Here is a 22,270-nt window from a genome sequence, read left to right on the forward strand (position 1 = left end):
ATTCATTTTAAACCATCAATTTTTTTTTGTATAAAAGTCGCAATGAATTTTTGTCACTGATACACAATCACGCTACTGCCCGATCTATAATGAAATTATGTTTAAGTGAGCAGAGAGAGAGAGAGAGAGAGAGAAAGAGAAAGAAAAAGCACTCGAATATAATACGGACACAGTGATATCTGTGTATATCTGTTCCAGCAAGGATAAGAATAACGTCCCACTTGTACGTTACGTCAATTTCGATGTCAATGTTCTCCTTCGTCGCTCATGTATATATGATATATTTAGTCCTAAGTGTATATTTTATACTGAAATATTGATAACAATAGAATTAAGCGCTCGATCATATTGGTAAATCGACAAACCAAAGGATTCATGCGCGGTTTCCTTGCATTTGCGTTCCTGAGTAAGAGTGAGAGAATAAACGAGGAAAGAGAGTGAGAGAAAAGAAATATATTTTTTCGTAAAACATTTATTTCTTCGACGTTATCAAAGAGCAATAAGGACAGACAAAATAATATAATAAATCGCGTTTCATATTTAATATTTTATTTTAATTATTTTTCGTTGACTCTCTTTCCCCTTTAATATTGCTTCAATAACGTCATGGATATGTGTTTTGATGAGAGTGTAAATGATAACGGAATACTAAAAAAAAAACAAAAAAAAAACAAAAAAAAACAAAAAAAAACAAATAGCAATCCAAAAAAATCAAGTTTATTTTTATGCGCAAAGTAATCTATCTGAATTAAATCTAAGAACTGGCATCAAACTTTTTAAGTATCGTTCAAATAAGAATGTCAATTTATGCCTCTGTGTCATATTTAAATTCTTTTTTTTCACAAGATGATTTAAGCTAAATTCAAATTAAAAATTACATTATTTCGTGCGGAAAATAAAAAATGCAAATTTTTGTTAATTTTTAGATACACTAGCACTAGAATGCTATTCAATAAAATTATGATTACATTAAAATGATTTTTCACCACTGAAATAAATCTTCGTCAAAAAGAAATCGACGAATCTCTCTCGATAAGATTTATCAAAGAGACTGCAAGAAATACGTTATGCATTTTTAATACTTCTGATATAAGATTTCGTTTATACATATTTATCTACTTTTATTAAACTTTAATTATATATTCATTCGTTGCTGGAAAAATATTTGCGACATCTTGCTTTTGTATGGTTAAAAAAGAACTTGAAATTCATTGTAACTCAATCGAAGATACAGAACAGGGCTTCTTGACCTAACAACAAAAATCGGACTTTTCATTTGCTATACAAACTATTTTAGATTATAATTATAAATGTATTACAAGCTCCTTTGTATTTAAAAATAATACAATATATGCTTTTTTATATTTTATTTTAGTGACTTTGATATTATAAGATGTTCGACATTGATGTAGGAAAAATTTTGCTGCATCTTTTTCAGAAAAATTAATTTCTTTTAAATATATAATTTTTTTTTTATAAAATATACATATACAAGGTCTACAACAAGAATAATTTAACATAACAAGAAAGATATTTAGTTCCCTGAACAAACTTAATGACCATAAAAATAAATCTAACATCTTGAATTATTTTAATGTTACAAAAGAGTCTCAAAAATATTTTAAAAAATACAAACATTGAAGCATTGGATATTATTTATTTTTCATCAAAATTGTTTAAAATGCTGCTTAAAACCTAGCCGATCCAGGAATGTAAAACAGGTAGAGAAGCGCTCTGTATGACATATTTGCACTTCGAGTTTTGTTCTGCGAATTCTTTTTTCCGCAAATATTTTCCATTCTTTCCTTTTTAGTTGTAATTAATTCGCAATTTTGCGGATTGTGTTCTGTGATCATGCACGCAATTTTGCATTCACGATGGATTACGCACGATTGTTTCAACCTGATATGAGAAGAAACACATGTTTTTATATCTTCTATATTGATGTGTAACAAGAATAAATAACGCGCGTTAGCTATTAAATAAGATTTATCCTGTAACCGCATAAAGGAGAATTTTAATTCAAGAGGTAATTAAAAAAAAAAAAAAATAACGCAAGACGAAGAGAACATAATTCGAAAAGAATCGGCTGACAATCCACAATTAATTTCGCACTTCCCTAATTGATCGAACCGATGACGACGACGACTTATGTATTCGGTTCAATCTTTGCGCGCGAATGCGAATCGTCATTCTACGCTCATCTTTCTCTAAAGAAGAGTGATAATAGTATTCACACATATAACACATATGTACATACATATATACATATACACAAGATATGTGTGTATATATATATATATACATATGTATAATACAATGCACTATTTTTGCGTATGGGCATATAAATATTTAGCAAATATGACTGTGTTATTTATACGAATAATCTCATTCAAGGAGCACAGGATATTCTTCCGCATCATTCATGAATAAACAGATTTCTTTACAATATGCCAACTAGTTCAGAGTGCTTTTTACCAAACACGCTTTTAATAGTTTTTAATTATATCAATCAAGTCTGTAAATAATAGATATTTTATATTTAATTTTAATTTCCTTTTTTGATATACAAAATAAATGTAACCTAAATGTACAAGCTATAGAGGTGTGGAAAGTGTTATCATTGCATTTTTAACTTCATCATACAAATCTTTATAATCTGGATGTTCTTTTATCAGCACCATAAGACTGCCACGCTTTACACCCATTGCTGTACCAATATCTAATCTCGATGGAGTAAAGCAATAGGGAATATTTTTGTCCTCACATACAACTGGTAAGTGACACATAATTTCAATGGGATATACATCTCCCGCAAAAACAACCAAACTAAAATAAGAAATATTTGTGATAATACCTTGCAATCGACGTGCAGTTTACTATCCATTTAAAGAAACTGTTCCTTACCCTGTTTCACCCTTACGAAGATGTTTCTGTACATCTTTTAAGCCATTGCGCAGGTATGTCTTGTGCTTGGATGCTGTAATAAATAAATAATTGCTTTACATATAACATATATTTTAATAAAAATATATATTATGTTATATTACATATTATAGATCGTATTATATTTATATTCTGGAGAAATGCTAATGATAATAAATGAAACAGTTTACCTTTCTTTATACATTTATAGATCTTTTTGGTTAGTTTCTTAGGTGCTATAGGTTTGGCAATAGCATTCACAAGCTGTAGCTTTTCCTCATAGCTAATCTCTGGAGCATCGATGTTTTCTTCTTTTACTATACTCTCATCAACCTCCATACTGATTTCCTCCTGCATTTTATGTGAATATTTTTGATTTTATAAGATCTCTGCACGTGTCTGAACACTTTACTTTCTTTATCCAATTGTATTCGACGCTCGACTCGACGCGTTCGCGCGTGCGACCTAGCTCAACCTGTTTTAAGTCACGTGTCAGTTATGGTTAGGCAAACTATATCGAAACAGAAAGATGGATCTATTCTGTATTATGTTACATTTTCTGTATTCAATGTGAGATAAAATTTTACAGAAAAAAAGAAGATTGAAAAAAATATAGAAAATAGGATCTAAGACTAATCAGTTTGGCAATCAATTCATCTATATTATTGTGTATATTCTTATTTTTATTACATATAAAATATTTATCTATAGACTAAAGTACGATGGTTGAAATCATTAAATCTTGGTGACAATCACTAGTTCACTAGTATTAAGCGTGCGATTTAATGATATATTTATGTCATTGATGATCCACAAATAAAAAGAAAATGCTTTTGAATTTTTGTGATCCTCGCTTACGTCCAGAAATAAAATGCAATACCATCAGCACGGAAGGATACGAAGTTACCAATTTGATAAGCGATTCTTGCAAAGGATTTTTGGCATATTCCTGCATTAAACCACCAGTTCACATAGACATCACATTTCTTTGTAACATCAGGATAAATCATATATTGATTTGGCCATCTGTTGGATCGCAAAAATCATCGGGCTTTCAACTTTATTCTAGAAGTACAAATGATATCAGCACTCCATATACCTTATTATCCAGTGGATTTTTGAGTCCTTCTGATGCTGGACTACTGTTTTATCCAAATAATATTGATCCTGCAAAAATTGACACACCAGCAAATTTCTTAAAACGTTATATTAAAGTCTCAATGCAACATTTGACTATGTATGCTCATGTTTTAAGAATAACAGTATGTAAAACAGAAAAGTCAGTACCAGCATTAGGAAAGATTGAAATTTGGGGAACAGTGTCACCTCGTTGTGGGAAAGATGTTGTTGCAAGTGTGTACACTTTATGGACTAAACAGCAATCCACATTTTCATTACCCATAACTGAGTACAAAACTGGCACTACTTCTATAAATATCACTGGCAACAGGTTTGCATATATTTACATATAATATATTATATATAATATTTCTTTATGTTGTTAGCTAATAATATATTTTTCATATGTATCCAGACAAGAGGATAAAGCAAAGTTTGACGTTCCTGAGAGTTTCCTAGATCCTATTACATGGGAGTTAATGACTCAGCCAATTACATTACCTAGTGGCAAAGTAATAGATCAGACGACATTAGAAAAGCATGGCCAAAATGAAGCTATATGGGGAAGACCATTATCGGATCCATTCACTGGCATTGTATTTAATGAACATCGTAAACCAATTATGGCAACTGCATTGAAGTCAAGAATTGATAAATTTCTATTAGATCATAGTAATTTGAATGAAATAAAAAGTATACCAAGACTCTTAGGTCATGATTCAACTTCTGCTATAGCAGGAGATAGAAGGATAACTCAAGTACCAAAGTGTGTGTTAAACAAAAACTTGTTAAAGAGAACTGTCAAAGATGCTGAATTAGATGCACACAAACAAACGATGAATGGTTATTCACAGCAAACAAAGAGATATTGCCATCAACTGCCAGCAGTTGTTATATGTTCCAAACAATCTTCTTCCAATTCAGGATCAAAACAAGTGACAAAAATTTCAAGTTCCTCTAAATTAGTTCATAATAATTCTCATAACCATAATAGGGATGATAAATCAGAAAGATTGGTAATGACTGACATTGACAGTTCCTTAGATGGCAATGTCAAAACTCTATTGTCAAACATCAAACGCTTTAGTGCACCAGAAAAAGTGGAGCTACATAATATATCTAGTGATTGTAAATGTTGTAATAATAGTATTCTTTATAAGCTTCCCTGTAAACATGTAATATGTAGAAAAGTATTATTATCTATCAGTGTAAATAGTCAGTGTAAATCTTGTGGACTTTTTTATAAATTGAGCGACATTGAACGAATTCATGATAATATTTTACATAGATAGCAATAAGATTATAAAATATCATAAATATGTTATATTATTAATAAGAAAATATTTCAGTTCTTATTGATATAATTTGAGCTTCTTCACATTTATTATTTGCCAAATTTTATCCATAGGAAAATATGCAAAATATATTGTAACTTCCTGAATTATTAGAGATCAATGTTACATCATTCATGACAATTCCAATATGACCAATTCCAATGATAAGATTGCTCGCAATATTTTGGCACATACAATATAGTTTACATTCACACGTAAAGTCAACAATTACATGTGTAAATAATGTTTATAAAAACTTCTCTATCTCCATACATATGGTATATTATAACTTATAAATAAGTTTATACATGTGCTTTTTTTAATTTGTACGTTTCTGTATGCATTTAATAAGCAACGCGTTATTGTAAATATTTTACACACAATTTATATAGCTCGTATAGATTTATAATAAATTTGCTATATAAATTGTAAAATAAAGATTTTTTATATAAAACAATATAAAAGCGTCCTGCAATATATTTTAATAAAAATTAGAAATATGGCTATTCTCAAATACAATGATTTTGGAATATTAATTGTTTACTTGGGCATTTGGGAATTTTTTTCTCTTTATAACGTTTCCACTTTATAACTTCTCGAAAGACAAAATTTTCTCAAAAATATATACTGATATAGGTTTCAATACTTAAAGAAAATATTTTGAATGCATTTGATTCGCACGCGCGCGGCATACAGAATTAGTTGGAATATTTTCTCTCGGGCATTGTAGTAAATAGTAAATGTTTGGAAATCCATTTCATTATAATACAACGAAACCAGAACCCTGATTTTGACGCTTGGCAATGTTGAACAATGATAGTAAATAATTACGGGTATCTGGACAAACGTAAAACGTAAGTGTATGTTCTGGATGTGGAGATGTTTTTTCAAAGGTGTCGGACTGTTTGTCGCTATTGGTTGATACGCTGGCTAAACCAGTGCTGCTTGTTCGCACGTACTCTTCAACTCGCGCTCTCATTTCTTGATTCATCTAAAATTTATGTTTACAAATATTTTTACGTTTTCAAATTCGCATGATTTGATTATAAATTCATAAAATCAGGCTTATTTTACCTCATGTTCGACTGGCGATAAAGGTCTGTTCAATTGTGTTGCAGCTGGTGGACAATACAAGCACAACATGGTCGATTCTGCGATATGATCAACGCTCGTCAATTCTCTTAACGAGAATATTCTTTCTACACTGTCCTCTGCCATATTAACGAGTAATAGAGCTTGTCGTGTGAGAACGAGTATCACTGCGCGATTACTGCCCTGATGAATGACATAATCTGCGCTGGTCACGTGAAGGATACTGTCGTGACTGTGATCGAGTAAGGGTGACAAACGCCAAGTGTATCGCACGGATGTGCTACTATTACCAGTAGTATATTGCACGATTGGTCTTTGACGTGGCTGTTAGAAAACAAAAACGGACAAAGATCAGATCATGGATCAAATCGCAGAAAAACAAATTTTCATTATTTGAATTTTACCGTAGGCAAGGAATTCCATCCAGCTCCCTCTAATAATCCTTGACCCGTAAGAGCAACCAATTCCGCGGCACCACTCAGTGGCTTAGTCACGACACCGACTAGACCAAGTCCGACTCCGGTGACTAAACTCTTGGTCGTCGCCTCGCCTGACCACACTTGTTGCAAAGGATGATGTGCCAAACCAGCCACAGCCGCTAATTAATAATCAACAATTAATGATTATCATACGAGAAAGCTATTTAAAAACAAAAAAGAAAGAAATTATTACCGAGTAGACTCATTCCGAGACCAGTTAAGCCCTGATAAAGTCCTTGTGCCATGCCTTGAGGACGCATTCTGCGCGACTCTTCTTGTCGCTGAAGATGTTCCTCGTCCAACGTTAAACGATCCAAGTTTCGCGCGACACTAGATGCCAGTTTTGTTACGGAATTTACAGTGCCTACAAAAATGGGAGCAAGACGGTTCATTATATTTATCTTTAAGTACTCTCGGAATAATGAAAAAAGAAAATAATAATTTCTATACCCGCTGTAACGTGTTTCATCAGACTGGCTGATCCATGCGTAATTCCAACTATGAAACCCCACGGACCTTGCAACAACCCTTGAAATGGTAATGAAACGAAGTCTCTGAGTCCGGATCCGAGCGCTTGCGCCAAACCTCCCGGTGATCCGAGTATTTCCAATGATCCGACTACCCAACCTGACGCATCAAACAATTTCATTATTTACCTCATATAAAGAAAGATAAGTGTATTTTGCATATATATGTATATTGCCAACCTGCTCCAAATATAGCGCCAGACAAATAATGCATGGTAAGCGCATTGCCAAGTCTGTAAGGGGTGGTCAGTAGATTCTTCCTCTCGAAGATACCGAAGTACAATGGGGAATGGTCCAGAGCGACATATAATCGTACGGAAGTGTGAACGCTCAATAAAATGGACAATGGTTCTATTACAAAGTTTTGCAATCTCAACGGCTTGCTCAAGATTTTTGAGTCGATCATGATGTAGTCCGGTATGTATACTGCGTTCGAAATAGCTATCGTTTGCATCCGTTTAGGACTGTCATTCAATACTAAACGTGGTGGTATCATCGAAGTTGCGTAATCTAATAATTGTGTTATATATGTGTCCTCGATATATGCACTAATGGGCGCGATTCTCATGCGATATTCCTTCGATGCTGCAACGGAAATATATATCATTACCCATGTGAACTGAACATTCATTCTGCTTAAAAAATTATTTACTATAAGTATATACATATTTCATTCAATAGATATATCTTCTCATAAGATACATACCTATCATATTTCCGTTTACTTCCCAGATGTACTCGATAGCTATTAAAGAATCTTGTTTAATTTTCTCCATATTCGTCATTAAACAGTTATTGCTATAAAATGTCATCTCTCTGGTTGGTAATGGATTCTGATTTATCAATACTACAGGAAAATCGAAACCTCCTTGATCAAATAATTGATTATCCAACTGCAAGTCGCCTACGTAGCAATATAAATTGATAAATCTAGCCTTTGAATTTATGGTGACGATCAAATCTGTCATAGATAGACTCGCGACTTCGATTCTTTGCGCATTTTCATTGATGTCGTGAAGAATGGCGATAGTACATGCATGCAGATAAACTGTTACAGAACCTTCTTTAGAATTCGTTGAAATGACATCGGTGGATTTCAATTGATTTTCATCAGTGGGAATTTTGTCCGTTCTCGGAATCAATTGTTTCGACGACGATGACGAGACAAGCATCGATTCCATTGGCAAGGTGTCTTCTTGAGCCGAGAAGAAGCTTGTTAGCGATGTTGAGCTACTTGAACTCTGTACATTCTGCAGTAATTTATCCTCTCCTGATCTTTTCAACGGACTCGGCGCGATTGCATCGTGATCCTTTGTCGTATTCTTCTTCCGCAATAATCTACTTCTAATGTCTTGAGCGGATATTTCAATCTGGGAGATAGGCACGATGCTGATATGAATGGTGTAACAGACGTTCTGCATTATGAGCTTTACGTCGCCGTACGAGGGCAATCGCAGATACTGGTCCATCGGTGTAGACGACAATGCGGATAGATTTACGCCTCTCGACCATTTTAGACTTGTCTTTTCTATCACTTGATCGTTTTGCACAGTGGAAAATAACAGCACGTTCGATGCGCTTGGAACGACAGTGTCGGGTAGCCTATTACTGATACAAGGAAGAGAGTAATGGAATATTGCTCCGCTATCAACTTCGCACATCCACGTAAAATGGACGCTATCCGGTAATATCTCGTTTCCTTTTTCATCAGCTTGTCCCAGCAGTATCTTAAAGCCGCAAGCATTCTCGATTAACAATTGCGGATGATCATCACTGTGTATTACGACGAACGTGGTACCTTTGTCTTCTTGCGTTGTCACAATAACCGGCATGGTCGAAGAACCGTTTGGAATTGCGACGGATTTGCGGCTCATTGCTTGGTCCACTCTGATCGGACAGGACCATCTATGACCGAGGCTGAAAGATACATACAATACGAGCGGCTCGACATTGCTTTCCGTATACAGCGTGTACCATTGTACGATTGGTGTACCCTGCCTTTGATCATCGGATGGCGAGATATTTAGGCTGCAAGGGGTGAGATCGTGCGGCAGCTGCAAGTTTCTCGCTTCCTCGTGCACCGCGAGCGTAGCCACGCATAATTCCTGAGAAGTCAAATTGGCGATCACGTGGCTACTTGCGATTCGCACTAGACGCATGTCTTCGTGCATAGAGGAACTGATGCTTAAGATAGATACGCTGGTGCCACAGTCCACGGACGTCTTGATGTTTCCGTCCACCGGTATGATGCCATTAATTCGAGGCATATAGAAGCTCTGGCTCCAATCAGGTCGTGCCAGCTGTAACGTTTGCGATGTGTAATAAGTATCGCCTATTCCGACGCCCACGTGAAAGGTGCCTTCTAACTTGGGCGGTGTGACTATGCCGTAGTGAGGGATCTGGCACAATTCTGTATCCTCCGACACCAGCGAGATATGGCAGCCTAGCGAATTCATTACGAAACACCAAGGCTGCAATTCTAACAACAAGGTACTAGAGACCAATCCTGCGTCTTGATACTTCACCTGTACATGTGTCTGCGGCTGCTCCGCAGATATCCATTCCTCTCCTGTGTCATCTCCTTGAAAAGGCCACTTTGCGTCGTCCTTTCGGTCTTTGAGATCTCGTAGAATTTTGTCGATGTCCTCGACGTCGGGTCTTCTGAAGAACTTTCGTTGATCCACCGAACTATACGAGAGCGGCACGTAAGGATTCGATGCGGAGACACCGGATTCCAATTGAAATGTTAGTTGATGAAAGTGCTCGAATGTACCAGGACAGTACAATTGCTGACACTCGCCGCGACCGTTCACTATTGTGCTCGACGACATCTTCAAGGATGGAGTTTCCATCTGGACTCTAACCGGCACTGGTAAATGCGATCTAATCATGTAAAGAGGACTTAATACCGCGAGAATCTTCATCTTGTCTTGTATCCTCTGTGTTACAATCCGTACCCAGATACTAAAAAACTGACCGCGTTCTTGAAGTGGTACTTTTACAAGCCACGGTTGACCCCATTTGACGTTTGGTTGAAGAGGAATGTCACCGGTCCAGGATAAGTGTGTCAAATTGGTGAAACGTAACCGCATAGCCATTTTTTTATCATTTTCAAGGATAATAGATGACGGAAAACTCTTACCCGGTATCGGATATACCTCCTTCGAAACCGTTACCTTAGAGCCGACATCTGCTTCGTATTTTACCAATCTCATCTCAAAATTATCCTTCAATTGATTGGAAATTACGAGCTGTCCCGAGAATGTTACAAGTTTCTGCGTAGCGGAAAGCGACGAAACATTCACGAAAATCACGGTGCCGGTCATTGAATTATTGAATTCTATTACATGGATTCCATCCTTGTTGATGGAAAAGGGTCGGCTCCACACCCAAGCGTTCTCCTCGATTGATATCCGTATCATTTGATTGCCAATCTGTCGCCACGAGTAGAAGTTACATTGTCTGCTCTCGAGAAGTATACTTTCGCCAGTGCAACTTTGACCAAAACGGATAGTTACATTGCTATCATTGGCAATTGCATAACGCGTCAGAACAATTACATTTTTCTCCTCCTCATCAAAAGACGCCAACCACAGACGAGTGGAGACCGCAAGAGTATGAGTGATTGCCGGACCCAATTTCAACGTAAACGGGTTGCTCGTGAACGACACGTCTATTTTGTCTGATAACGATAATTGTAATCTTCCTTCCAGGGAATCCAGCATCTCTTGCATGATCAAATGACTATAATCTAATACATGCACACTCAAAGTACCACCGATATCGAGCAATGTAGAATCATCCACCCATTTGTTAAACACCAGAATAGCCCCCTTTTTTTCCACAGACATAAAACATTGTATTTCGGGGATCCTCCCATTCAATGTGTACCTATCCAGCGGTGGCGGCAGATCATTGTACACAGTGGTATCGATATGATTGTACACAGACACGTGAAGCACGCCGATATTTAAGGCAATCTGCACATTTGGTATTAACAGAGGATTAAAGTAGGAATCGATGCGTAAGCAGGCCGCGAGAGCTCGCGCGGAAACAATGCTTTTTGAGAGCGACCGCTTGTTGCTGGATGAAATGACTACTCGCCACACGCAAGCCACCGCACGTGCCGGTGCCCTCTCTGGCAAATCCAATCGATAAGAATCCGTTTCCGATAAATAAAAATCTGCGTAACGTTGATACGACATATGACTGTCGCTCCAATATTCAAGGAAACAGGAAATTCTGTCGATATAATTGCCATCGGCGTCTATTGTCTGTAACAAATCCTTTTGTCTTAAAGGCGACATTGATTGTTTTAATTTTAAAATAACGAGTTGTTTCAGTACTTACTTCAAATGGAACAGGAGATATGTGTATTCTCGTTAATGTGCGTGGTTGCGGATATCTCCAAGCCATCGCTTGTTGAGGATAAGCAAAGAATACTACCTGTAAGAAACCAATAAATCAAGCGCATTCTTTCATTTTTATTTAATTTGATATAATCGCATTAACTAACTTGATACGGAAAAGGCAACTCATCTGCAGTGCCATCGACAAACTGGAATGCACCAGCTTTTAAATCATCCTTGTAATGTTGTTCAGTCAATAGTACAATTTGTTTCTCATTTTTACTCTCGCTTTTAGAGAATGAGGTAAATTCATTTAAGAGCAACTGACAATCTTGCATAACCATTTTTATAATTTTAATTTGATCAGGTCCAAAATCGAGATATAGACTTTCACTATCTGCCTGTATCTGTATCTGCGAAATGACTTCGCTGTTGTACGAAGATTCCCAAAGTAAGCAAGTTGTTATGTTGCAGCACCATGGATTTAATAACACTTTAATATTTCCGTTAAAAATCGCAGATATAATAAAAGAATCTATGGATAAATTTGAATAGATCCTATCTGGTCTCATAAGTGTTGACAGATTTCCATTTAACGATGCTAAACTAATAATGATTTCTGCTCCAGTGTCAGTCTTTAAAGATAATACGATTTGTTTTGTGTTTAGATGTAAATCCGGTATAATGAACTTCCTCGATTTTGTCGTTAAATTTTGAAGGTCCGCAGGTTCCTTTTCCTTTGCTGGCACTTGCGTAGCATCGCCGTCCATAAAACACAATAATACCTGAAACGCATGTAAAATAGAGTTGCCGCAAATGTATGCATATACATATTTTTCATGAAATACCTTATTCCGTATATTATAAAGCTGATTGAGCCGAGATAAAGAAAGATGTATTTTCGTCGGCCGTCCCATTTCGATAAAAAATTGTCGATTTTTGCCTAGAATCGTCTCAGATTTTATTGTAACAAAAGAAGGTGGAATACCCGTGTCTGGATGTAAATCTCCATGCTTTGTTTCTATTATAAAAATTTTAAAATCCTTTTCAGTTGGTATCGTATTCAGATTTTGAGCATCGCCAAGTGCCGTCGTTATATCAAAACAGGATATCTAAATCAGTCAATAATATTAATTGAAGCAAAATGTATATTCAAACAGTTAAGCATACAAATAATATATTAATTTTTCTTTTTTGAAACTATATATAAAAAATGCATACTTGAATTTTTTTAGATATATGTTGCTGAGAAAAGTAAATATTCGGTTGATTGATCATTAAATAAAGTAATGACTGTTTTACATTATCATTATCGTCTTCACAATCAATTTTGTGTATATCCTGAAAAAAATAATGAATATTTTAATAAAATATCAATATACTATAATTAAATAAATTATAATTTTATTACTCACATCATCTTCTAAATCAAGAATTGCGTTCTGAACTTCGTACAAGATAAGCGTTATCTTTCCACAATTCACTAAAAATTCAAATGGTGGAAGTAACATTGTTTCAGCAACCGCAGGTCTTCCCTGATAAAATTATTTTTAGAGCAAATTAGTAAATCGTGAAACGTTATTTTTATAAGAATATACCGATAACTTACAATTACTGTCGAATTTACACTGGACATCTCAAAATCAACACCACTGTCTTTTGTAAAATCAATATCTGGATCATCTAACGTCTGTTTTAACCAATTGACAGATTTTATGCTTTGAGAACCCGAAGGAAATCTTTGAATTATATTATTAAAACTATTTTGATCTTCCATTTTCTCAAAACTTCCAGACAATAGCGTTACAAATTCGTTATTGAGCGTCGATATTAATTTAATTTGATCTAAATTTATTGTCAATTCTATGTCTGTAATGCAATTCACTTCTATGGCACTTCCACAAACTATTGTGTCATCTTTAAATGTGACAGCAGGTGCAATGATCAAACAGAGATCAAATCTAGAATTAAACATTAAAGTTAGAATTAAACATTAAAGTTAGAAAAGTCTAATAAACTAAACATAATAGATTTTTACATGTGCGTATTAATTACATTACTTTGTTAATACAGGAGATGTAGAGAAATATGGATCAAGACTACTACCATTCCCGAGTTTATTCCATTCTAATGCAGGATTCTCATTCATTGTATATAGGTATGATTGAGACATTCTCTGAAACCATAAAATGTGCAGAAATTACATAATTATCAAATCTGTGTAGAAATCTGATAAGATATAAAAAAATATGCATATTTATAAAATATCCCTGTTTAATAAACCTTATTAATGCTTAGCTGATAATTCTTCCATGTAGTAGTATAAGCGCACACTCCTTTAACGTTAATTTGATACTGACGATCTTCCACGGCCGAACCTGGTACATTTAATATATTTGCTTGAGCAGCCAACTGATATATGTCAGTCCGCAATGGAGTTCTGCAAATTGGATTTTCCGCATCAGGTGTGATACGAATTCCGTCCAACTATAAAAGAATTCCAATATAAATTAATTTAAATTTTATATCATTAGAGAAAAATGTAGATAGTTTTTTCAAAAGTAAAATGTTTTATAAAACCTGGAGCATCAATAAATCGTGTTGTAATTTATTTGCTTGATTTAAGGCTGGCATCATAAGTCGAAAACCTTTGAACTCCAAATGTATCAATGGTAATGATTTATTATTCAGAGTGATTATACCAATTAATGGTGATGTGCTTTTGTCACGAATTTCTGCATTTCTCTCGATACACGAAGCAAGACGTGCAAAAGGTTTTACCAATTGGCTATATTTGCCAATCACACTAAGTGGTAAGATTATATCGACCATTTGCGTTTTGATGAATATTTCAGAAATATAGCCGTTCATAGACAACGCTGAATCAATCAACATTTCTTTCTAAATATTCGAAAAAATATCAGAAAGTTATTATTAATTCGCATATATAAATACATATGATTGATAGAATTTTTTTTTATAATTTAAGATATTACAATAACCGAATATTATTACCTTTTGTCCTATCTTTTGTGACTTGTAACGTTTGTGAGTACCCCAACGTGTGTACACATTTCCCGATTTTGCACGAGTAAGCGTAAAACTTAGAAAACCCGAATCATCTCCTTTCTCTAAATTATCTTCTCTTCCGCAGAGTATTAGTCCGGCATATTCGCCAGCTTCCCAATTTAATGTTTGTGAACCTCTATTGTATCACAATATAAATGTACAAATTAAAGAAGCATTGCATGAAATAATAAAAATTTTATCTTCACTAAGAGAGGATTAATATATTGTACATGTATATATATGTATAAATATTTTATAAAAACATTAATTTTTACCTAACATAATGTAATATCGTAGCTGTTGTTATTTTACTTTTTAATTGCATATAGACTGATTGCAGGTCTAAGGATGTTATAATATCCTCCAATTCTAACATCAACTTTAAAGAAGATCCATCTACTTGTTCCATAATGTATAATTTAATTGCTATCTTTGTTATGGTCCATTGGATCCATGCTGTTACAACTAAACCGTCTTTCTCTGTAAAAATAATTAATAATAATTAATGTTTTTCACAAGAATAAATATATGCAACTCACCATATCCTAGATCATCTTTTGATGTAGATATGGTTGAATTAGTTGTATCGTCTTGATACATTATTTGTGTCGGAGTGGACGGAGTTTGAGGTATGGCAGGAAGAACAATTTGCATTTCATTGCTCATCTGTCGTACAATTGTATTATTTTCCCGAGAACCATACAAAATTTGTAATATTTTTACAATATTTAAGACTATATTGCTCATGAAAACAACCTGAAAAATGCATTTCAAAATTTACATTTTTATAGTATATTACGTTAATATTATTTGAATAATTAGAGATTTATAATTAATACTTGTTCCTCCGAAAGTGAAATAAAGATAGGAGAATTATCAATATGTACACAAATGCTTAAAGCAGTAAGTGTATTTGACTGAATTGCCGCTGTCTTAGTTGTAAGAGCCACTGTAGCATTTAATGTAACTTTCTTTATGAAATTCTTTTGTGTCCTCTGTTGCAATGTGTAACACTGAAAATCTACAAGACTTAATGTCCAGGGAAAGCTTTGTATTCCTAAAATAATAACAGTAATAATGGTAAATGTGTATATTTATGTATATATTTCTGAATTAATAGACTTACCATATGTCCACATAGATTCTGGCAATTTAACGGGAAGATTTTGCAGATACGGGTTTAATGACTCAGCATTCAAATTAGATGAGTGTATAAGAAGACTTGGCAGTTTTATTATCATTATTTGTAAATCTTGATTCTCTGTTAAGGCTCTGTCTTTGGCTTGTTCTATGCCTTGTATATATAATATATATTTTATAAATTGTTTTTTATAAACTACATATAAAAATGTATCAATATCAAAAAGATGAGAATCAATAGCATAGCTCCACGAATGGATCTAAGAATGATTCAATTCCCATCTTTTTGTCTTAAATTATTTTTTGATAATAAATTATTTTTAATAATTATAAAAATAAAATAATAAAATATTATTAAATCCTTACCATCAGCACCAATGCCACTCATTGTATTAGATGGAATATAAATAACAATATGTCCTATGTAACCATTTAACACCAGACTGCTCCACTGCGAATATGACTCTGCTAATTTGACCAATATTCCCGATTTCTGCAAATTCTACCATAAATCATTTATTTCTATATATTTCTTTATTAGTTAATGTAATTATCATATTAAAAATATCCTTTGATAAGCAATGCACATAAGTAAGCAATTGATATAATCACTATGTGATATATTATAGAGAGAGAGAATATATTTGAGAGAATAATATAATTTTTTAATACCTGTTCCTCTTCTGTTTTAGATTCAGTTTTCTTTTGCGTTTCATCATATTGTAATGTTTTCGACTTTTCTGTTACGGCTGATCTTTTTTTCTCTTTGTCCGATGAACTATGCACACTTTCATATAGACTCGGAAATGTTTTCTTTCGAGTACCTGTACCTGTATCGGACGATGTACCTTCGGTGATCAACTGTTGACTATCTGAACGTAATACGTGTGCACTTCCTGATTTGTGATAAGTAGCACGATATTTTAGCCATTCAAAGAAAAGTGGATCCAACGAAGCTCTGATTTCGGCAATTTTAAACGAAACAAGAGATGGATGTGTATGTAGTTCGACATTTTTAGGAAACTGTATTACACTAGATAAAAGTGGTACATTTTCTGTGTTACTAAAAATATAAAGATTTAATTACTAGACATTTCTCAAACTTTCATGTACATATTATTGATAATATATATACGAACTTGCCGTCATAATTTTCTGGACCCGAAAGAATAAAGGTTTGTTGCAAATCATCTAGAGCAAATATTTTTATAGAATTTACATTCACTTCATTTGATATCATAACTGAAGATGATACATTTTTGCACATTATATTTTCTAGATATAACTCTAAATACACTGGTGCTGCAAAAAAAATGCATAATTGTATTTAAAACAAAATATAACATTAAAACACATTAACACATTAATATTATTTACATACATTTCTCTTGACAAGCGTCATTAAAAAGAGTAGAACAAATAAGTGGATTTGTTGTATCCGCAGAATTAAAAATAGAAGTTGCTATAGATACAGCAGCCATTAATTTTGCCTTAGTCCCTGTAATAGTGACACTATCTGTTTGAAAAGAGTATGATTTTTGAATCATGTCTATGTCTCGCCAATATTGAGGATACAATAATATCTTTGAAGAAGCTTGCACCGAGTAAGGCATCATTATTGAAGTATCGCAAGTTTTTGTCAAGTGGAGTTGACTTTTTGCTCCAATTATCTATATAAGCATTTTAATATTAGATCTGTTAAAGATGTGTTAATAATTATGCATAAATACTCTGCTCACTTGTATATCAGTAATCACATGGCATTGGGTAAACATTTCAGGTTGTAAATCCGTCAATTTGGATGCACAAGCCACGAGTCTAAACGGATACATAGGCTGAACTATGGTGGCAATTGCTTCATCACATTCAATGCTTACAAAAGGATCATCTGTAAGAGCTGGAGATAATGGAGTGGTCTGAAAAGAGACAAGTCATATTCATTTAAAATACAGCTATCAAAATGTTAAAAAATATGATAGATACTTTACCCGAGTTTCGACAATTTTACGTTGTCGCGGCACTCCCATGACGCAATGATCTGCCAGTTGTAATTGCAACGACGCTGTTTTTAATATTAACTTTGTTTCCGTCATTGATACATTCTCTCTGAGTGCTTCGTACTCTTCCAATGTAACTGGGGGTAATTCATCGATGAGAGGATCTAAAATCGATATTTATATATAACTTTTATTCACAACTTTCTTATTTGATATAAAATCGTCAATTAAACTAAAATATATCTCATTGTCAGCATTATATAATAGATATTCACCTGGTTTTATTACAATGTAAGGATTATAATCATATTTCGCTGCAGCTTGTTTGATAGTATCAATACGATGAAAAATACCAGAGCATAATCTGAGTGTCAGATTTCCAGACAGATACCTTATTGTCCTGTGTTCCTGAAAATTACTGCAAAAAGTGAAGTTGTTTATAAAAATTCTTTGTTATGTTTCACATATGCATAGCTATCGAGATCTTTCAAACACCTGTATTCAAAGTTTGATCCAAACTCGAGCAGTCTTTCAGGTGTTATATCGTCGGGCAATTCCATGCAATAAACATAATCCATCACAAACGCTGGACATCTTTCTAATAATTGCTCGACTAAAACAGATAAATTTTCATTATATCAAATTCTATAAAATGTTATATGTATGCCTTCAATAGATATTATACCCGAAGCTATTGTCAAGTGATTATCTATTCCTTGCTTGTAATCTCTCTTCTTTCCCTTGTTTTCTACGGCTTCTTCGTCAAACAACGAATCTTTCAGATAATCAGTATTCAAGTTCCCAGCTATTATGTAAAGAGGCGGCTATAATAATAATTTACCTCTCAGACACTTTATCTAATTTTGTATCTGACTAAAATAATTAATTACTTTACCTGTACACCATCAATGACTTCTACATATCCGCAACTGCACGTTCCTCGCGGATAGAGCTGTATGCACGCCACTCCTATTTGAAACGTTGTCATTGTGATTCCTTGAATTAAGGTATCCATTACAACTCCATTTAATCGAAGTGATAAAAACGATTTGTATCTAATTTTCCGAGATTTGTAAAATAACTGTTCTTTAATGCTTTCGACAGTCTGCAAAAATAATTGAGATATAATCATTTATTTCCAATATTGTATAAGAAATGTCTCCTTTAAAAGATAAATTATGCTCATTACCTTAAACGTTAAAGTAGCATCATCTATATAAATACCCAAGTGTATGGTATGACCAGAAAAAGTCAGTTGTTGTTCCATGGACCAATTATTCTCCCAGTCAACAGGCAGAACAGATGACACTATATCCCAAGCCCATCCACCCCATCCAACTGCATCTGTCGAAGTCCCCACTATCTGACTTGCATCATCTGAAAATTATTAGTATTTTATATATATATATATATATATATATATATATATATATATATATATTAAATAAGATTTAAATTAAAAAAAGATATTTGAAACATCCATGATATCGAACCTTGTACAACATCCTCTCTCTCATCCACAGCAATGGAAGATTTCTCCTTGCTTAGTGGAAATTGCTTTGTTTGTAATGCCATTATCAAAGCAGCCAGTCTGAGGAGCATCGGTACTTGTTGTTCAGTCATACTAAATTCCATTTTTTCGCAATGAAGATCGAATCTTGTGATGGATGCTCTCTTTAAAGTGTTGCTGTGATAGTTTATAATCATGCGGATTGTCATTGAGCATCGATATAAAACAGGATCCTGTTAAATTATTATTTAAATTAGCTTCTTTCTAGATTGTTTTACAATATTTGTTTTACATATTTAAAAAGATATGTATGCAAAATATATCTTAGAATAAATACCTGATATATCTCTATCTTCCCTGATGCATCCATTTTATCTAAGCACAATGTCAAATCCTGGATAGTAATAACTTTTCTAAGCATTACTTCCTGAGTGTTGATTTCTATGAACATTGACATTATATACATATATATTGTTTATTAATGTCTTTAATCCATATTAAAAATTAATTTAGTAAAACAAAGGGCAATTTTTATTCTGTAAAAATACTCACCAGTGAATGCTGGCTCCCATTTATTATTAACAGTTTGCATACTTAATAATTTGACATTTACACTAAGCACAATATCTTCTTCTACATATTTCAAGATGAGATTGTTGCAGTGAATAGTAATATTATTAATAACTTTTGTGACTACACTTTTTATGTACCCAGGTGGAGCTTCCTCTCTATAATAAAAAATTCAATCTTATCTATATACACATATTTTATTATTTTTAGATATTAAACAATCAAACAATAGAGATTTTATTAAGCAATCAAATAATCAAAGTGATACTTACTGCACCATCTCCTTTTTCTTTTGTAATGTCTTTGGATTACCTTCTGTAGTATTCTCATCTTTCAATTTTAAGATGCACTCTAAAAGAAAACAAACAATATAATTGTTTGTCTCACATAAAGTATAGTATTTTTATATATGAAATAAAATTGTTTATTTTGTTACCTATAGTATTAATTGTAACAACTATTGGTTCAGAGGTAATTTTTACCCAAGGAACATGTATCAACAATTCATGTATGTGGCCACTAACAAATACGAAAGGAAGATTAAGTTGCTCCTCCAATACTTCTAATCGTAGATCCAAATTTTGAAACGATGCATCTCCACCCCACAAGGATACCTGAAAAAGATATATCTTTTTCAATAATATCTTGAAGAATTATTACTTTTATTTTAAAAAGTGTTATTAAACTTGTTCCATATATCATTAATTCATTCACTTTTGAACAAGAGCAACTAATATAATTTTATGGTGAGAAAATGATGTAAATATTCTGTATATATTTATATTCCTTTCTTTTAAAATATTGATATTATGAATGAGAAATATAGATTTTTAGAAAATTTAGAAACGTTTAACAACATTTTACAAAATAAAACATTTTAGCACAAATGAATAAAGATGCAGAAAATTCTCATGTTCTTACCTGTGATTGTTCTGGTTTAAAATTTTTTACATATTTCTCTACATAACTGAGTATTACTGGTGTTATATAGGATTCCAATTTAAACATTGTGTTTGGGAGCGCAAGACATCTATCATATTTTTATAAATTTCTTTCATTAAAAATCTTATATCAGAAATCAGTATTAGAAATCTTTCTTCTCTGTCTTTTCATAATAATAAATAATGGATACTTTATAACTTATACCATCTCTATTTAGTGAAATAATATCCAATAATTTTGAATGAATACTATTACATATCCTGATAAGCATATAGACTTGTCTGAAAATTATATAAAATAAATATTGCATGAATTAAATTAATTATATATATATATATATATATATATATATATATATATATATACATAAAACTAGTTTAGATATCAACTTGACATTGATGCCATTGTATAATAAAAAAATTTTTTTAAATATAAATTTATTCAAACAAATTATATTATTTATTAAAAGTTGAAGATATGAAGATTTTGGTGGGAATGTGTGTAGATATATTAATGACAAAACTAATTTTGAGTATATCGTGCAAATAAAAAAGAGAACTGTAATAAAGTTAATATAAAAATATCCCATACATTTTATACTACATACACATGAATTGAATTTATTAAAATTATATATTTTTGTTCATTTTATCATTTACTCATATATGACTCACAAAGGAGAGAGAGAAATGGGATAAATATAATTATCATAAAGTTTCAAAGAAAACAAATTTATTTGCAATCAGATTTTCTAATGGCATTTTCTCATATTTCATTACAATTAATAAGAAATGCGAATATAAAAAATATCAGTCACAGCTGATCACCTGTCAAATGACAAGCCACGCGACTTCGAAATTATTATATAAACATTTATTACCGCGAATACAACAAACGCAGCGGTAGCATCAATTTCGTTTTACAGACGTAACTTTCAATTTAAAATTTCAGTTTTGATCGTGGCTATTTTATGATCTGCCTTGATATGACGTCTATTAACCTCTCTCCGCAACAAACTACAAGCTGCCAGCTGTTAATGATGAAGGCAGCTATACACCATACAACGCATGCGCGAAGTAAAAACCTGTGACAGACATCTTTGACTTATGAAAAAGACTTATCAAAAGATGACACAGATTTGTTTGCAAGAAATCCAATTTTGAAATAAAAATTATGCTTTTTACCTCCCTAAAAAATTTATAAAAGAAAGATCAGAT

The 22,270-nt window shown here is 33.0% G+C and overlaps 3 protein-coding genes across 6 annotated transcripts; 1 reads left to right on the top strand and 2 right to left on the bottom strand.

Moving 5' to 3' along the window:
* Nucleotide 1: 1 nt before the first annotated feature.
* On the bottom strand, nucleotides 2-3,389 carry LOC126850550 (H/ACA ribonucleoprotein complex subunit 2-like protein). 3 transcript variants are annotated; one of them, XR_007687553.1, is made up of 5 exons: nucleotides 3,117-3,355; nucleotides 2,908-2,980; nucleotides 2,647-2,829; nucleotides 1,637-2,518; nucleotides 2-1,250 (listed from the first exon to the last, which is right to left on the bottom strand). XR_007687553.1 is itself a non-coding variant. In XM_050593686.1 (4 exons), exons 1-4 carry the CDS (start codon nucleotides 3,280-3,282, stop codon nucleotides 2,509-2,511), a joined length of 432 nt encoding a protein of 143 aa, XP_050449643.1. In that variant the 5' UTR covers nucleotides 3,283-3,355; the 3' UTR covers nucleotides 2-2,508. The 3 variants fall into 3 exon arrangements, 2 of the variants coding, with proteins under 2 accessions (XP_050449643.1, XP_050449641.1); XM_050593686.1 differs by having other exon boundaries at nucleotides 2-2,518; XM_050593684.1 differs by lacking the exons at nucleotides 2-1,250; nucleotides 1,637-2,518 and having other exon boundaries at nucleotides 2,533-2,829; nucleotides 3,117-3,389.
* A 56-nt stretch (nucleotides 3,390-3,445) lies between these two features.
* LOC126850514 (RING finger protein 37) lies at nucleotides 3,446-5,606 on the top strand. The gene is made up of 2 exons (XM_050593626.1): nucleotides 3,446-4,375; nucleotides 4,460-5,606. Exons 1-2 carry the CDS (start codon nucleotides 3,753-3,755, stop codon nucleotides 5,334-5,336), a joined length of 1,500 nt encoding a protein of 499 aa, XP_050449583.1. The 5' UTR covers nucleotides 3,446-3,752; the 3' UTR covers nucleotides 5,337-5,606.
* Nucleotides 5,607-5,635: 29 nt separating this feature from the next.
* On the bottom strand, nucleotides 5,636-22,070 carry LOC126850487 (intermembrane lipid transfer protein VPS13B). 2 transcript variants are annotated; one of them, XM_050593554.1, is made up of 39 exons: nucleotides 21,934-22,070; nucleotides 21,033-21,334; nucleotides 20,548-20,725; nucleotides 20,384-20,462; nucleotides 20,094-20,269; nucleotides 19,879-19,982; nucleotides 19,525-19,774; nucleotides 19,221-19,408; nucleotides 18,927-19,136; nucleotides 18,717-18,855; nucleotides 18,527-18,644; nucleotides 18,307-18,449; nucleotides 18,023-18,195; nucleotides 17,774-17,950; nucleotides 17,416-17,704; nucleotides 17,174-17,336; nucleotides 16,707-17,097; nucleotides 16,401-16,527; nucleotides 16,021-16,188; nucleotides 15,734-15,951; nucleotides 15,434-15,650; nucleotides 15,170-15,374; nucleotides 14,841-15,030; nucleotides 14,406-14,726; nucleotides 14,109-14,312; nucleotides 13,886-14,001; nucleotides 13,435-13,786; nucleotides 13,241-13,360; nucleotides 13,047-13,166; nucleotides 12,674-12,937; nucleotides 11,993-12,610; nucleotides 11,827-11,922; nucleotides 8,183-11,750; nucleotides 7,657-8,061; nucleotides 7,400-7,576; nucleotides 7,143-7,313; nucleotides 6,875-7,068; nucleotides 6,453-6,794; nucleotides 5,636-6,369 (listed from the first exon to the last, which is right to left on the bottom strand). In XM_050593554.1, exons 2-39 carry the CDS (start codon nucleotides 21,117-21,119, stop codon nucleotides 6,139-6,141), a joined length of 11,289 nt encoding a protein of 3,762 aa, XP_050449511.1. In that variant the 5' UTR covers nucleotides 21,120-21,334; nucleotides 21,934-22,070; the 3' UTR covers nucleotides 5,636-6,138. The 2 variants fall into 2 exon arrangements, with proteins under 2 accessions (XP_050449511.1, XP_050449510.1); XM_050593553.1 differs by having other exon boundaries at nucleotides 16,401-16,536.
* Nucleotides 22,071-22,270: the final 200 nt, after the last annotated feature.

Source organism: Cataglyphis hispanica, chromosome 6, assembly GCF_021464435.1.
Source record: "Cataglyphis hispanica isolate Lineage 1 chromosome 6, ULB_Chis1_1.0, whole genome shotgun sequence".
NCBI lineage: Eukaryota > Metazoa > Arthropoda > Insecta > Hymenoptera > Formicidae > Cataglyphis > Cataglyphis hispanica.